Below are 17,142 nucleotides of genomic sequence, written 5' to 3'. Positions count from 1 at the left end.
GGCGTGTGACGTCCGCTTCCGCGCCGGAAGTTGGCGGCCCGACGGCCCAGCTGGAAACAGTCGGTCGAGATAGCGAGGCTGTCCCAGATTCCATACTAGTCAGTCGGAGGGACGAGTGAAGGCCCGGAGCCGAAGTGTGGGAGAAACCCAGCTCCTCCCAACACAAAGCAAGCTCTCAGCGAAGATGGCGGGGCCCGAGCTTCTGCTCGACTCCAACATCCGCCTCTGGGTGGTCCTGCCCATCGTTATCATCACTTTCTTCGTGGGCATGATCCGCCACTACGTATCAATCCTGCTGCAGAGCGACAAGAAGCTCACCCAAGAACAAGTGTCTGACAGGTCAGTACCCTCCTCCTGTCCTGCCGCCCTCGCTCCTGAGTGACCTTCGTCAAAAAAAATAACGGATTTTATCACTTTTCCCGAGTTTACCTCTCTCCCCTTACTAGTAGGTTGAACTTGGCGGTTATCTCTGTTTTGCTTTTGTCTGTAAAATGGGGTTAATAACAGTACCTACCTAACAGGTAGAGCAGTCATGTGGCTTGAATTAGATGATAGCCTTTAGCACAGGGCCTGGAACGTACTAAGGGTTCAAGTAAATGTTAATACTGCTAGGCTAATGGCCAACCATCAGTCAGGTTTTCTGCTCCATTCCTTTGTTAAGAGTGCCTACTGAAAGCCAGATGCATTATTACCATTAGTTCTGCAAACATATAACCAAGCGATTTTTGTAATCATTCCACCAAAAACTGTAATGGTCTGCTTAGCTGCTAAGAAATGAAGTGTCTGGAGAGACTGCCACAGAGAGATGTAAGGAATTGTAATGATCGCTCTCCTCCTGATGTGGAGGCAGGCTCTTCCTCACATGCCTTCTTACACTGTTTTCCTATGGAGACAGAACTTTGACACATAACCTCAGTACAGATACATGCCGCTCTACGTTAAAATAAATAAGAGTTTTCAGTCACTTGTTTTAATCATTTTCAGAGACTATCTGAAGAAAAACTATCTTAACATGTCCAGATTGCCTAGGAATCGCTTACTTTAACAAAGAGTGTCAGGTTCAGACGTTTCTACAGAAAACAGTGATGAAAAAAATATCCCTTCTGTTTTATTGTATTTAAAAGTTATTTTCAGCTGTGCAGTGGTAGTACACACCTTTAATCCCAACACTCAGGAGGCAGAGGCAGGCAGATCTCTGTGAGTTTGAGGCCAGTCTGGACTACAAAGAGAGTTCTAGGACAGCCAGGGCTGTTACACAGAGAAACCTGTCTTTTTTTTTTTTAAGAAAAAAAAAAAAAGCAAAACAAAACCAAAAAACCACTTCTTAACCAGTGAGATGGTAATGTAATCCAGTTGGTACAGCAATTGCACTCTGTACCTGAAGCCCAGGTTTAGATTCCCCACCGTGCACAAGGCAGATGTGTCAGTGTAAGCCTTATAATCCCAGGAGTCAGAGGCGGAGCAGGAAGATCAGAAGCTCAAGCTGCCTGAGGTCTGATGGTCAGCCTGAACTAAATGAGACCCTGACCCCCAAAAATATGCAGCCTTGCCATTTTCAGTTGTCTTTCCTACTTATGCTGAGAAAAATAATAATAATCAGCCAGCTTTATAAAACATTCTACAGCAGGTGCACTGGTAAGCACTTACAATTATTAATTTATTTAAAACCCAAAGCAATTCAATGTGGTAGACGCTATCATCGCATTTTATGGAAATTGAGACTTTAGTGATAGGTTAGGACTTTTAGACAGATATCGTGGTGCCCAAGCCTAGGCTCTTTCCATTCTCCAGTAGTAGCCACTATGGTTATTTTTGTATGACTTTAGTTTTTTTTTTTTTTTAATTTTTTTTAATTTTTTTTTTATGACTTTAGTTTTGAAACTGACTAGAGACACCCCTCCTTGAAGCTAACCTTAGGAAGTTAGCCTTGTACAGACTTGAAAACTATAAAAGATGCAAAATTAGGAGAGCTCAGACGTTTAAATTGTATTTCTATTTTTAAAATATCTATTTTTGCTGAGCATGGTGGCACACACCTTTAGTCCCAGCACTCAGGAGACAGAGGCAGGTAGATCTTTGGGAGTTATAGGACAGCCTGGTCTACATAGTGAGTTCAAGGATAATCAGAGCTGCATAATAAAGAGACTCTGTCTCAAAAAACAGAAAAAGAAAAAAAACTTTTAATTTTGTTCTGTGATTGTTTGCTTATGTGTGTGTGTGTAGTGCCTGTGGGAAGCCAGAGGGTGATGGAGCTGGAGTTACAGATAGTTGCCGTGTGGGAGCTAGGAACTGAACCACAATCCTCTGCAAGGACAGCATGTGTAGGCTGGAAAGATGGCTCAGTGGTTAAGAGCACTAGTTGCTCTTCAAGAGGTCCTAGGTCCAATTCCCAGCACCTACCTGGTGGCTCCCAGCTGTCTGTAGCTCTAGTTCCAGGGAAATCGACACTGTCTCACAGTCATACATGCAGGCCAAACCCAATGCACTTAAAATATAAAAATAAACTAATTATAAAAAACTAAATATAAAAAAAACAGCAAGTGCACTAACCACTAAATCACTTTTCCACCCTCATTCTTTTTTTCTTTGGGTTTTTCAAGGCAGGGTTTCTCTGTGTACTTTTGGAGCTGTCTGTAGACTAGACTAGCCTCAAACTCACAGAGATCCGCCTGCCTCTGCCTCCTAAGTGCTGGGATTAAAGGTGTGCCACCACTGCCTGGCTTCATTCAGCATTTTCTATTTTCTATAAATTAATTCTCATTTTATCCTCACAATTAAACATGTTATCCTAAACCCTCTTTTACAGTTAAAGAAAGTTACTGTTAAAGAAAAGCCAGAGAAATAAACGGCTTTCCCAGAGTTCTTGGGGTTAGAATTTTGTATTGACACTAACCCAAACTGATCATAATTGTATGCTGCAGTTTTCTACCCTGCTTCACCTTCCAGCCTTACAGTGATGGTTCTGAAGGGCATCAGACCCACAGCTCTTTTTCTATTTCCCAGATAAAATTCACACTTGGTGCAGTGCATATATGAAAACTTTTGTTTGTTTTTCAAGAACTTTGGTTTTTGTTTGCTTGTTTTTTTGAGACAGTGTTTCTCTGTGTAGCTTTGGAGTCTGTCCTGGAATTCATTCTGGAGACCAGGCTGGCTTCAAACTCACAAAGATCTGCCTGCCCTTGCCTCCTGAGTGCTGGGATTAAAGGCATGTGCCACTGCTGCTTGGCTTTCGAGAACTTTTTTAAAGCAGCATAATGCCCTTGTAATTCTCAGTTGAAATAGAAAAGTGGTAAGATGCTTTGTATTTCATATGTGCATATTTGTGCATAGCTGTCCTACAAGATGTCGTATGCACGCTCCTGTTGAGCTGTAAAATCACAGACAGGTCAGGTATAAGCTAAAGCAGATGGATGTCCCAGAGGCAGTGCTGTCTGTGAATGTTTACTACTTGGCAGAGAAGCCTACACAGAACCAAGTTGGATTTTCCCTGTTTACTGAGTGTTTTCCTCTCTGTAAACTTAGTAAATAAAAAGCCTGTGCTCCTTGCACACTGGAATTGGGTTTGTGCCTTAGATAACTACAACAGGAGTTAGATGAGGAATGCAGAAGCAGTGAAGGACATAGGGCAGTTCTTTGTTACATAACTGTTCCCACCATTGATGATATCATAACATCTCTGAATCAGTGAGAAATGACAGTGATGTGCCATTTCTCCTCCACGCTGTTATTGTAACAACCAGAAAGTTCCCCATATGCCAACATGGTGGCTCACTCCTAGAATCTTAGAGGGGGAAACTGAGGTGAGAGGATCACTATGAGTTTGAGGCCAGCCTGGGCTAGCGAGTAAGATGTTGTCTCAGATCCTCAAAATAGCCAGGTATTGGTACACACCTATAATTCCAGTGCTTGAGAGGATGAGGCAAGATAATTAAGACTTCAAGGGCCAACCTAGGGTATAGGAAGCACTATCTCAAATGATAGTTGCCTAGATTTCTGTAAGGCCTCTAGCATATACTATCCCTGTGAGAATCACTGCTTTAGGGAACATCTGTAGTTGTCTTTATTCCATCTCTTAAGTGGGGTGTTTGGGTCATTCCTACTCTGACATGGTACAACTGCCCCACCAAAAACTGTACACGGGGCTAGAGACATTAAAAGAACTTACTGCTCTTTCTGAGGACCTGAGTTCAGTTCCCAGCATCTGTGTCAGGCAACTCATAACTGCCTCAGCTCCAGAGAATCTGACTCCCACTATTGAGGAACTTGTAAACACATACACACAAACACAGAACATTCATTCACCCAGATATACACAAAAATAAAATTATTTTTAAAAGATGTTCTTTATTGTAAAACATTTCTCTAAATACAACATGAATTGATATTAGCCTAAAAAAAATCACAAAACGGGACGTTTGATAACTTGAGTAAATAAACTTTTGAAGGCAAAATTTAGCTATGGGTCAGGTATGGTAGTACATGTCTTTAATCCCAGCACTTGGAAGACAGAGGTAGGTGGATCTCTTAAGTTTGAAGCTAGCCAGGTCTATGTAGTGAGTTCCAAGCCAGACAGGACTATAAAGTGAGACCTTGCCTAAAAAGAGTATTAACTATGATTTTTTTTGTGAAATGCATTAAACCAAAAATGAAATATACATGGATAGAATGCATTAACCTATATCTGGAGACATAATGTATGTAAAAAAAATGGTTCTTAAACTCAAAGAATATATTGATTCTTTAGAGAGAAAAGCAAATGAAAACAAATCCTTGGGAATTGGGTGTTTCCGTTTGCAATCACTAACTGCAAACTAAAGTTGTGGGCAGTACGATAGCCCAGCCGGTAAGTGCTTGCCAATAACCGGACACTGAGTTCAGTCCCTAGATCCTACATGGTGAAATGAGAGGACCGACTTCTGCACTGCCCTCCAAATGTGCCCCATAATGATCACCCCTCCCAAATAGATGTGTATGTTTTCCTTTAAAAACTCAAGTTTTGCCGCATGTAGTAGTACATACGTTTAATCCCAGCACTCAGACAGCTGAGGCAGAAAAATCATAAATTCAAGAACAGCCTATGTGATTTAAAAAAAAAGCCAGGACTACATAGTAGTGTACATAGACATATATTAAGAAAATGTCTTTTAATTTCAAAATGCCAATGCTACCCAGTACAAGTACCTATTTTTAGATATTTATGAAAGTGAAGATGCAAAACTAGTGTTTTCTTTCAGAATTTTTACCCTATGGGGAATGTAGCGATGGTGCTCAGCTTCAGAACTTGAGCAAGCGAACCTTGCCTTGATCACCATCTTCAGCCTCAACTCTGCAGAGTTCCTAAGCAGTTTCAGTACAAGAGCTTAGCTGGGGTTCTGCCATCAGAGTGTCTGGGAAAGTTCTGACTTACCACACAGTGAAGACACTTCTGCAGGTGGCCAGAGCTGTGCCCCCTGTGCCACTGTGTGGAGGTCAAGGCTCTGCTCTCATAGAACTCCAGTCCAAGTGATAAAACAGACAAAAGAACTATAATAAATACCACCAACCCAGTACCTAGAATGCTCCAGGTCCAGCAGGAATCTCTTCAAATGAGATGATAGGGCCAGCAAGATATCTCAGGCCCAGCAGGTAAAGGCGTTTGCTGTCAATCCTGACCTGATGACCTGAGTTTGATCCCTAGTGCTTACATGGTGGGAAAAGAGGACTGACTCCTGACCAGCACACGTGTGAGATGGCTGGTGCGCGCGCACGTGTGCACACACACACACACACACACACACACACAGAGTAATAAATGTTCAAAATAAAACCAGTCAGATGATAAATGACAGACTCAGCTTAAATCCCTTCAGTGTTTTACTTCTTATAAAGTCATGGCCTTATATAGTACGTTTCTTACCGCCTTCAATGGGCTGGTTTGTTTGTTTTTTAATGTATATAAGTGTTTTGCCTGCATGTATGCAATGTGTGTCATCTGTGCCTAGTGCCCTCAGAGTTCAAAAGAGGAGGTCCGAACTGGAACCAGTTACAGATGGTTGTAAACCAACATATGGATGCTGACAATTGAACCTGAGGCCTCTGCAAGAGCAGAAAGGGCTCTTAACCACCGAGCCATCTCTCTAGCCCCCAGTCTGGGTCTTGCCACCTCTTGCTCATTTTTTTTGTGTATGACCTATTGATTTTGTTATAGGGCTCATACCTACAACATTCTGTTGCTAGGCAACTCCCATTCATCCTTAAGATTCCTAGCCATGGGGCTGGAAAGATAGCTCAGTGGTTAGGAGCATTTATTCTTGTAGCGAACCTGGGATCGATACCCAGCACCCATATGGTGGCTCAACATGCACTACACCCATAGGTTTATCCAGTTGAGGGGATCCAACGCCCGCTTCTGGCCTCCAAGGGCCCCAGGCACACAGTGGTACACAGACATACATTCAGGCAAAACATGCATATACATAAAATAAAATAGTAAAAGATTCCTACCTAATCCTACATCCTCAGCAGTTTCTTCTTGCCTCGCTCTCTCTGTCATACACTCCCATAATGCTACCAGTCTCCTTAGGATATGACAGTTCACTTTCACATTCGCTCCTATAGTTGGTGTTTTCTTTTTGTTTTTCGACACAGGGTTTCTCTGCAGCTTTGGAGCCTGTCCTGGAACTAGCTCTTGTAGACCAGGCTGGCCTCGAACTCACAGAGATCCACCTGCCTCTGCCTCCTGAGTGCTGGGATTAAAGGCGTGCGCCACCACCACCCGGCTGAAGTTTGCATTTTCATATTTGTTTATGGTACTAACATGGTATCTGGCACTTACAAGTTTAAGAAATATGTGTTCAGTAAAAGTCTAATTCTGTGCTTGTACAGATATAAGTGACAGTTTAGGAAATTGATATGACTTGCCCAAGATCATAGTTTATAAGTCACAGAAGGCCAGGGATGGTGGCACTCACCTTTACTTTCAGTTTTCGGGAGGCAGAGCAGGTAGGTTTCTGTGAGGCCAGACAGGGCTACATGGTGAGACTGTATAAAAATAACAGCCGGTATCTGAATACGGACAAGAGATTATAAAAGTCTCCAAATTATTTTTTTAAACATTTTTATTATTAGTTTATGTGTATGGGTGTTTCAGCTACATGTATGTCTGTGTACCATGTGCATGCACTGCCCAAGGAATCCATAAAGAACATTGCATTCTGTGGAACTGGAGTTAGAGATAGTTGTGAGCTGCCATGTGGTTGCTGGGCTTTCAACTCAGGTGCTCTGGAAGAGCAGTCAGAGTTCTTAACCAGGCCCAAGTTTCCCAGTTCCTACTGTCTGTCTGGACTTTAGCTTCTCACAGAACAGCATTGGCACGTAGTCCATACTTGGAGCATCTGTAGCCAGCTCCCAGAGGACAGAGATATCACACATCTCTGCTGTGGGCCTGTGTGTAAGGCAGACAACTGTGGACAGTCGTGAATCCAAGAGGAGGGAAAGCAGCTGGAGTTCCACGAGGTGGAATATGAGCTCAAGGAAGGAGCTGAGGCATGGTGTAGTAAAACTGGCAAGTGGAGCTGGCAGCAGAGCAGACCCAGCACACGCAGCAGCTGGGCCTCTAGAAGGTGGCAAGCCGACCCCGCTGGCTCTGACTGCTGGGAGCCTGTGGTTGTGCCGAGCTGCACCAGAAAGCTGACCGTGGTTTTCTTGTGTGTGTTTCTGCCTACACTTTTAGTTTTCTCGCTCTCCAAGAACTTCCATTGACTTAAGGGCTCCCCTCCCCATTAAACAGCTTTTGAAAACCGTGGGGGAAAGGCAGTGTTTTTACTTCGGTTGCATATTATTTGCCCTAAAGATCACCAATAATGAATTCGGTAACTGCTGAAGAGTTTGAAGGAAGTTGGTCTGAGTCCTGGGTGTGTCAGGTAACGGCCTTCTTGAGCCGAGGCCTGTCCTCATTTCTCTGGGTCCTTTGCCCTCGCCTTTCTCCCCCTCCTGCCTCCAAGTCTTTGGAGCACTAGCCATCTACTCTTTCCTTGCAAGGAAAGTTCCTTTGTGACTCATGTCGAATCCAGAAAGGCCAAGTGCAATGTCCCAGATTGCCTTCCGCAGAAACCTTTATTTGTTCAGGACACAGTCCCTCTGGAAGAGACCTTTTGTGAGAAGCTGAGAGGCGAGTTGAAGATGGTCCATTGATTTTTCGGGGTTTGGAAAGTTTCCACACCCAGCTGTTGCCAAAACAGGTCCTCTCTTAGGCTTAAGTGGATCTGCTGCTCCACCCTCTCGTTTCTTCTGGCGTTTCACAGTTTAACATCTCTTTGTCTTACGTTTTTCAGTCAAGTCCTAATTCGAAGCAGAGTCCTCAGGGAAAATGGAAAATACATCCCCAAACAGGTATGCGCTCATCTCTTATGAGAAAGCTCCACCGTTCACCTCTGAGGGCAGTAGAAACCTAGACGCTTTACAAGAGGGCTCTTGAGAAAACTGGATGGAGGGGGCCACCGGTTATTTAGCTGCAGCCTGGTTGTGTTTGCTGTCGCTGTGCCCTCACCCTTCTTAGGAAATGGTTTTTAAGTGTGACTTAGCTAAAGTGTCAGATTGGCTGCCAAGGAGACTGACAGCTCAGAGTGTAGAAGTGTATTCCAGGGCCTTTAGTCGGTCTCCTGGGGGATAACTTGACAATTAACTGTGTCACAATTCTCATATTTAAAAAGATTTTCTTAGCTGGGTGGTGGTGGCGCACGCCTTTAATCCCAGCACTCGGGGAGGCAGAGGCAGGCGGATCTCTGTGAGTTCGAGACCAGCCTGGTCTACAAGAGCTAGTTCCAGGACAGGCTCCAAAACCACAGAGAAACCCTGTCTCGAAAAAGCCAAAAATAAATAAATAAATAAATAAATAGATTTTCTTTTTTCTACTAGTCTTTCTTGACACGAAAATATTACTTCAACAACCCAGAGGATGGATTTTTCAAAAAAACTAAAAGGAAGGTTGTGCCGCCTTCTCCTATGACAGGTATGTTTATTGGACATGGGTGCTTATTTAAGCGTTGCGGAGATCGTGATGGAAAGGACTTCGGAACCATCTAATTGGAGTATGATGGTTTTTTGAGGTTCTTTCAGTGTCTGGGATGGAAGCCAAGACTTCTTATATGCTAGGTGAATACTCTCCCACCGAGCTGCATGCATCCCAGCCCCTAATATGCAGGTGTTTGCAAGTGGAGCCCTCTTTTTTCCAATAAATCCCTGAATCCTAGTGTCTCAGCTGATATTGGGGAGGTCAGGGCCGTTGTCTCTGGTCTGTCTTCCTATCAGTCCTAGATCTGTTGCTGGCAGATGGTACCCTGCATCTTCTGCCTGAATGGTGAGCTCCTTCCTTCCCAAGAGCAGTTGTCTTGATTGCCCACACTAACCTACAGCCCTGAACTGGCTTTCCTGTTTTGTGAAAACTACATGTAAAGTGAACCAAAGCAGTCTGCTCTTCTGTTGACAGTCTTCTCTTTCCAGTCTCATTCTTGTAGCTGAGATACCAGCTCTGATCCACACAGACACTTTAGAGCATCAGATGGCCAGCATACACAAGAAAAGATAATTACCTCACTAACCTAGCAAGATATCTTTTTAGTTTGTTCAACTGACAAAAATAAGATTGTCCAAAGCCATGATTGTCAAGGTCAAAACAAGCTAGGTCCTGTTGCCATTGATAATACCCAATAATGGGGTCTTGTTGATGGGCAATCTCTCTCACACACACACACCCCACCACCTACTCCTGGCAGTCTGTCTCTGGATATGGGGCCCAGGGCCTTGGGCATGCTACACTATCATCCCAGTACTAAGCTACATCCCAGCCCCTAATACCTCTTAATTTGAAATGTATAAACCATTTGATCCAAATTTTCTTCTAAGAAGAATTACTCCTCAGAAACACATAAATAAGCAGATTGATCTATTACCTATTACAAGGCAGCAGCAGCATTTCCTGACAGAAAAGGTTGAGATTGGAGAGGTCTGGGGCTGGAGAGATAACTCAGCACTTAAGAGCACTGACTGCTCTTGCAGAGGACCCAGTTCAGTTCCCAGCTCCATGTGGCAGCTCACAACTGTCTGTAACTCCAGTTCCAAGGAATCTGATGCCCTCTTCTGGCCTCTGCAAGAGGCCATGAATGCAAAGATATACATGCAGGCCAACACCCACACATACACACACATAGATTAGATACCAGTACTATGGCAATGTGGAAATTTTATCAAAAATTATTTTTTTTCTTCCTTTTTTGATATTGAGGGCTGCTCTACAGCCTCCAGCATGGTAGACAGTGCTATGCCCCTGAGCTACATCTTCAGCCTTTGTTAATAAAATTATTAAATTTTGGAAGGCAAACAGAAAATCAGAAAATATGCAACAGAGAGCTTAAAGGATCTAGAGAGTGGGTGGAGAGGAACTGTCTACATGTTATGCTCTTAGATTGTTTGAACTTGTACAGCAAACCTGTGGCTGTCCAGGTGGGCGGCACAGGCCTTTCATCCCAGAAGTCAGAAAGCAGAGATAGGCAGACCTCTGTTCAAGGCCAGGCTGGTCTACATAATAAGTCCCTATTGTTTCAAACCAAAACCAAAACCAAAACGACTGTCTGGGTTAAATTTGGGAAGCCTCCACCAACAAAGGGAGCTGTATTCTCTTCTCTTTTTTCTCAGATCCCACCATGCTCACAGACATGATGAAGGGGAATGTCACGAACGTCCTCCCCATGATTCTTATCGGCGGCTGGATCAACATGACCTTCTCAGGCTTTGTCACAAGTAAGTTAGGTCTGGAGACCCTTTCCCAGTGCCACTGAGAACTAATGTCACAGCGTGGGCAGTGCCTTTTCTCGTGAAAATGCCAACATTCTTTGAACAAAAATCTTTAGTTTCAAGCTAATTCAAGTTTCCAATGTGGACGCTTTGTAACTTGGGAGACTTGCTTTAGTTGTATGTGTTTCTCACCTAGGCTTCAGGGCACACTTCTTCCAAATGTTGGGTCACGGTTCATCCTGAGCACCTGCTTCCTCCACAGTCTAGAAACTGGAATCCTTTAGGAAGACGAGGGCAGAGTGACATTTTGGCTGTTCTGTTCTCAGAGGCTGCCACCTGTTTCCTTGTGGAAGTCATTTTCCAGAAGCTGGATGGCGCCAAGTTCCCACCTCCTCGGGGAAAGAATGTGTGTGTTCGCACTTTGGCTGGCTTGGGTGCCTAGGAACTTTCTTGAAGTAAAAACCTGGTATTTTCTTTTTGCTGCAGCTAAGGTCCCGTTTCCATTGACACTTCGCTTCAAGCCCATGCTCCAGCAAGGAATAGAGCTGCTCACACTAGATGCGTCCTGGTAAGCCTGCTGGCGATGAGACCACAGCCAAGACCCCACAGAGTTCGAATTTTTGTTTTATTAGAGTGAGATTATTTCAGTTTGAGAGATTTTGCCTTTTCTTTCTTTTATTTTTTATTATTATTTTTTTAAATGAAACTTCTATTTAAAATGCCACTGATGGACTAAAACAGTTTTGCGGAGTCTTGCCAAAAGAGATGGTTTATCAACCTGTCTTCTCAGATCTTAGGAACTCAGAAGCGAAGGTATTGACTTCCTCCCACACTCCTCCAAAATGGAATGGTTAAGTAGTCTGGCCACACAAAGCTTTTTCGCAGCGCCCTGAAGCGGATGAGAATGGAAGTGTGGGCTAGTCAGCTTTCTATTACTGTGACAAATGCTTACAGGGTCAGCTTCTAAAGAGGAGAGGTGGATCTCGGCTCACGGTTTTGGAGGCTCAGTTCAAGTCCCTCTAGTCTCATGACTTTGGATCTGTGATGGGGTAGAGATGGCAGTGTCATGGAGTGAAGCTTCATGATCAGAACACAAAAAGAAAGAGGAAGAGTCCAGACTCCTACAGTCCCCTTCTAGGAGCAAGCTCCCAGTGACCTAAAATTGCCCACAAGGCCTCCATCTCCTAAAGGCTCCCCACCTTCCATTAGTACCACACACTAGGGCCCAAACCTTTAATACATGAGCTTGTCTGTGTGTGTGCTTTTTGTGAGTCAGGGTCTCTCTACATAGTCCTGGCTGTCTTGGAACTCATTTTGAAGACCAGACTGGCCTCAGACTCACAGCAATCCTACTGTCTCTGCTGTGTCTTCCTAGTGCTAGGATTAAAGGCATGTGCCACCATGTCTGGCTAATACATGGACTTTTTAAAAGTACGTTCTAGATCCAAATTATAGAAATGTTTATACTATCATTTTCCTGAAATCCAGTCAGCAGACTAGGTGTTCTCCTTATGTTACCTTATCCTCACAGCAGCCCTGGGAGGTCTGTGAAAGAATGGACATAGGACCACATGCACCCTCTCCATAACCAGTACTCAGCACCTGTTTCCACTCCATGGATAATACCAAGCCAGAATCTAAAACCATCTTGGAACTCTGGTCTGGTACCCGCAGTACAGTAACACCGACTTCTGTGGTCCTTCCAGACTGTTCTGTCTGTGACCTCTCAAGGACTGGCCTGAAACAAATTCAATCAAGAAAAGGAGGAGGGTCTAGTAGCAATTTTGACTTCTCTGGTTTGAGCAGATCCATCTCTGGTGTGTGAGCCCAGGGCAGAGCAGATATAGGAGAGTTTTGGCCTCACCCTGCTTGGCAGGAGAAGAAAAGCTACACACAAGCCATGTGACTCCATTGAACTTTTCTCTGCCAGGCTCATTGGGTTGGAGAAAAGCTTAGTTTTCTTTTCTCAGCATTTGGACAGAAATGTATACCACGTTCCTGGATGGGCAGTGCAGCTGCAGTGTTTGCATCTGCATGGCGGGGCAGAGCATGTGCTCATCGGAGGTCTAATGCAGTAGCCAGAACCTACCCAGTGACGAGTCAGTCTTCCCGTGTGGGCAGCATTTTTCATTCGCCCTTTGGTTTCCATTGTGTGTAAGCACATTTATGGGTTCCCAAGCTGGATGGGAAACCTTAAGATAAGGGCTAAATGATGAAATTCCAAAGTTGGACTGTGTTCCCAGTAGCCATTATCCTTAGCACTGCAAATGCCTTCTAAATCTAATCTTTGACTTCGCTGGAGGATGTGGTTCAGAGTGGGCTGCCTCCTTCAGTGTCACCTGCACTGTGTCAGAGGACGGCCTTTCTGTGTCACCGTGCCGTTTGTTCTTTGGTTGAGCCTTGGCTGTCTAGAGCTTGTCTGGTTCTCACATACCGTGAGCAGCTATGGGTGGTGCCGGTGTGAGCTCTGTCCCTAATAACCTTCCTACTCTTCCCCCTTGCTTTGCTAGGGTAAGTTCTGCATCCTGGTACTTCCTCAATGTCTTTGGGCTCCGGAGCATTTACTCTTTGATCCTGGGCCAGGATAATGGTAAGAGGCATAGTGGACTAGTGAGCAGCTGCTTCTTGTTGGGGTACAACAGTCAGGTGTGTCCTGCTGTTGGTTAGCATTTTTCCACACGGTGCTCCATCCTATGAGGTTCTGAGGAAAGCTCAGCCTGTACGCGGGCATTTCTCCCAGCAATCACTGAGCATACTTGGTTGCTCAGAGTCTGACACCTGTGAACCTAAAGCCAGAAGAAGGGCCTGGCTGGTTCAGCTCTTTTATTAAGCAGATTCCTCTCCAGTGCTAAGTTTGGCTCTTGTTCAGTGGTGAGGACCTCAGATACTCTATCCACTGTTTGCTTTTCTATACAGTAAGGTCTTAGTAGTTGCCCTGTGGGATTAAGAGTAGATAAAAGATAAAACAATGAACTACCTGGACATACAGCATTGCTCAGTAATTGGTGTCTATTTCATGTTGACATTTAAAATAAAGTTTAGAGCACCCTTTAATTGTGTCTCTGTTCTAGCTGCAATCACCCCCACTTCCCTGGACTTTCCCAGAATCCCATAGCAGGTGTGAGAGGGCCAGTCAGTTGTCCAGTTCTCATACCCACCACCAAGTAGCTATAGTACTTTGTCACGCTCATTCTTCCACAAGGGTCCTGGGTGTCTGGGAGCCTTGGTCCTCACTGGACTTGTCTTATGCTGCAGCTGCTGACCAGTCACGAATGATGCAGGAGCAGATGACAGGAGCAGCCATGGCCATGCCTGCAGACACCAACAAAGCTTTCAAGGTATGCAGCGCTCCCTTTTCAGAGTTGCGGGGACATCACAGTCTTAAGCAGTCCTCCCTTAGCCACAGCTGCACATTCTCTGGTCTGTGGACCACATTCAAATCAACCCAAAATGAGGAGCATGTTCTGTCCCGCCCTACCCAGGACATAAATCACTTTGTCCAGTGTGTCCGCACTATATATGTTACCCACCTCATAACCGGGGAGAGGAAAGAAACCGTATTCACATTACTCTAATTACAGTATACTCTTGTTTACTTTTGAAAATATTTTTTAAATTTTATATGCATGTTTGTGTGCTTAAGATTATGTATGTATATCCACCATGTGCATGCAGGAGCCTGTAGAGGTCAAAAGAAGCATCACATACCCTAGCACTTGAGTTATAGGCATGAGTTATAGTTGTGAGTTGCCCTGTGGGTATAGGGAACTGAACCCAGGTCCTCTGCAAGAGCAGTCGTTGCTTCTTCACTGCAGAGCCTTCCCTCCAGCCCCCTTGATATCATTTTTATACAATAAAATCTTACATTTTTTATGATAAAAGGTAAAAATAAGCCTGCCACGGTGGTCCATGAATTTAATCCTGGTAGAGGCAGGAGAATCTCTGAATTAGAGGCTACTTGGTCTACAGAGTGAGTTCCAGGATATCCAGGGCTACACAGAGAAACCCTGTCTCAAAAAAAAAAAAAAAAAAAAAAAAAGATTGTTTTAAGAAAGCTCATCCAGCTGGGAGGCATCTGGGCTCCTGCCTCACAAGATCCAGGGAGCTCACACACACAACCAGCCTTCCTCAGCCGCTGGTAAGAGCAGTGGTCAAGCCATGCCGTCCCCAGCTGTCAGCTCAGTGGCAAGGTCACCTCCCAGCCCTGTGTTCTCTTCTGTGCAGACAGAGTGGGAAGCTTTGGAGCTGACAGATCACCAGTGGGCACTCGATGATGTGGAAGAAGAGCTCATGGCCAGAGACCTCCACTTTGAAGGAATGTTCAAGAAGGAACTGCAGACATCCATCTTCTAACCGCGAGCGGGGTCCGCTGTGTTGGGAACTTGCAGTAGCACTTAACCTTGTAACTTCCGTGGAGCTGGAGCCTCTGAGAATAAAAAAGGAGGGTGCAGGGGCTGGCGGGTGCATAGCGAGGCTCGTTCTTGTCTGAGCTGGGTTCCCCTTTATGTTGGAAACTAGAGGAAAGGAGTTCTGGGTGAGTGCTGTCTTAAAGTTTGTAACATTCTTCAGGTGACTCTAGTAGGGGTGTCAGAGAAAGGGGACTATCCCAAGCTGCTGAGAATATCTCAAAACTTAGCAAAAACTCCATGTTTGTAAGGAGACTTGTCAGCTATAGCCAGTGACTATGTTCAGTCAGCCTGACTTCCAGCCACAGTAAACTTCTGTTTTCTTAGGATCCAAACACCCTGCATTTTACCTTAATTTCTTGTTCGTATTGTTTAACTTTCTTTACACGAGTTATACACATTTTCTCTCTACCAGAAGTTAGAAAATTTGGCTGAACAGCATAGAGCTCCCTGCCCTATTCACTTGAGCCTACAGAATGATGCAGAGAGCTGGGCGTCCCAGCCTTACTGAAATGAGCTCTTTCCAGACTGGATTCTCAGGGCGAAGGCAGACTCGGCAAACTTTTCATATCTCTTCATCTTTAGTCCAGTGAAAACAGGTGACCCTGAGGCACAGCCAGACTCTCAAGTGCCTTTGGGCTCATCAGAGACGGGTTACATAATACAAGTTCTTGATTGGAAGTTGAGAAAATATCAACTCCATTGGCCAGTCAATGGTGCTGTACTGTAAGTGGCTACTCATTTGAACGAGTGACCTCATTTCCCAGCTCCTCTGGGCAGGAGAGAACTTACCACTGTCAGGGCAAGAGGGCAGCTTCTGGCGGATAGGGAGATCAAGGTGCCCAGGAGTCCTATGTCCAGGGAAGGACAGGGTGCCGTTTCTGTACCAAGAGGTGATGTGATTGCATGTTAAGTGCTGTAGCCAAGAACAAGCGACTCTTGACTCTAATTAAACAGCCCTGATTTCTCTTTGCCTGTGAAAGTGTTGCCTCTGTGGGTTCTGAGAGCTTTCTGCCAACAGAAGTGCCTGTCTTAGAACAGGGCTGGAGGGGCTCAAGGTGAAAGAGATGGCTTCGAACTCACAGAGATCCGCCTGCCTCAGCCTCCCGAGTGCTGGGATTAAAGGCGTGCGCCACCAATGACCAGCCAGGATAGGGCTCTTGATGCTGTGGAGGGCATGCCCCACTGACCTAGCTTTCTTCCACAAAATCCATCTTAAAAGTTACATCACCTCACAGTAGTGGCACAAACTGGGGACCAAGCCTTCCACACATGGACCTTTGGGGAAGCTCCAGAGTGATAAAATATTCTAAAGCTGGATATGACAGGAGTGAGGGGACCCTGTGGACTTGTCTAGGATGTGTGTGGCTTTATTCCATTCAGGAAGAAGATGAGGATTGGCCTTGGTCTCTGTGTTGTTTTTCAAGACAGGGTTTCTTTCTATAACATTGGAGCCCTTCCAGGCACCCACTCTGTAGACCAGGCTGACCTTGAACTCAAAGCTCTGCCTGCTTCTGCCTCCCGAGTGCTGGGATTAAAGGCTGTGCCACCACGCTACCTACCATCGCCTGGCTGGCCTTGATCTCTGTTACAGGAATAATACATTGATCAAAAGCAGCTTGGGGAGTGTGGTTGTCAACTTGTCTACATCTGGAGTTAACTAAAACCCAAGCAGCTGGGTACATCTGTGAGAGTTTTTTTCAATGAATCATTTCAGGCTGGGCAGTGGTGGTACACACCTTTAATCCCAGCATACCAGGAGGCAGAGGTAGGTGCATCTGTGTGAGTTCAAGGCCAGGCTGATCTACAATCAAGTTTTCCAGAACAACCAGAGCTGTCGTGCAGGGAAACCCTGTCTTAGAAGGGAAGGAGGGAGGGAGGGAGGGAGGGAGGGAGGGAGGGAGGGAGGAAGGGAGAGAAATCATTGTAACTGGGCAGACACACTTCTAATCTTGATCTTTGAAGT

General features: G+C 45.0%; 1 protein-coding gene across 1 annotated transcript; it reads left to right on the top strand.

Annotated features, from left to right (window-relative positions):
* Positions 1 to 37: 37 nt before the first annotated feature.
* On the top strand, positions 38 to 15,511 carry Emc3 (ER membrane protein complex subunit 3). The gene is made up of 8 exons (XM_041642766.1): positions 38 to 339; positions 8,313 to 8,370; positions 8,896 to 8,989; positions 10,672 to 10,776; positions 11,257 to 11,338; positions 13,281 to 13,360; positions 14,026 to 14,108; positions 14,995 to 15,511. Exons 1-8 carry the CDS (start codon positions 185 to 187, stop codon positions 15,121 to 15,123), a joined length of 786 nt encoding a protein of 261 aa, XP_041498700.1. The 5' UTR covers positions 38 to 184; the 3' UTR covers positions 15,124 to 15,511.
* Positions 15,512 to 17,142: the final 1,631 nt, after the last annotated feature.

The sequence above is a fragment of the Microtus oregoni genome, unplaced genomic scaffold (assembly GCF_018167655.1).
Source record: "Microtus oregoni isolate MIOR12 unplaced genomic scaffold, Mior012 000002F_ref0000024, whole genome shotgun sequence".
NCBI lineage: Eukaryota > Metazoa > Chordata > Mammalia > Rodentia > Cricetidae > Microtus > Microtus oregoni.
This window is presented reverse-complemented; position numbering and strand designations above follow the sequence as displayed.

Bases quoted from the DNA above. Each gene is read 5' to 3' on its own strand.
- Emc3 (XM_041642766.1), top strand. From the start codon at position 185: ATGGCGGGGCCCGAGCTTCTGCTCGACTCCAACATCCGCCTCTGGGTG. The intron at 8,371-8,895 runs GTATGCGCTCAT...TTTTTCTACTAG, and splicing joins GAAAATACATCCCCAAACAG to TCTTTCTTGACACGAAAATA. The intron at 13,361-14,025 runs GTAAGAGGCATA...CTTATGCTGCAG, and splicing joins GATCCTGGGCCAGGATAATG to CTGCTGACCAGTCACGAATG.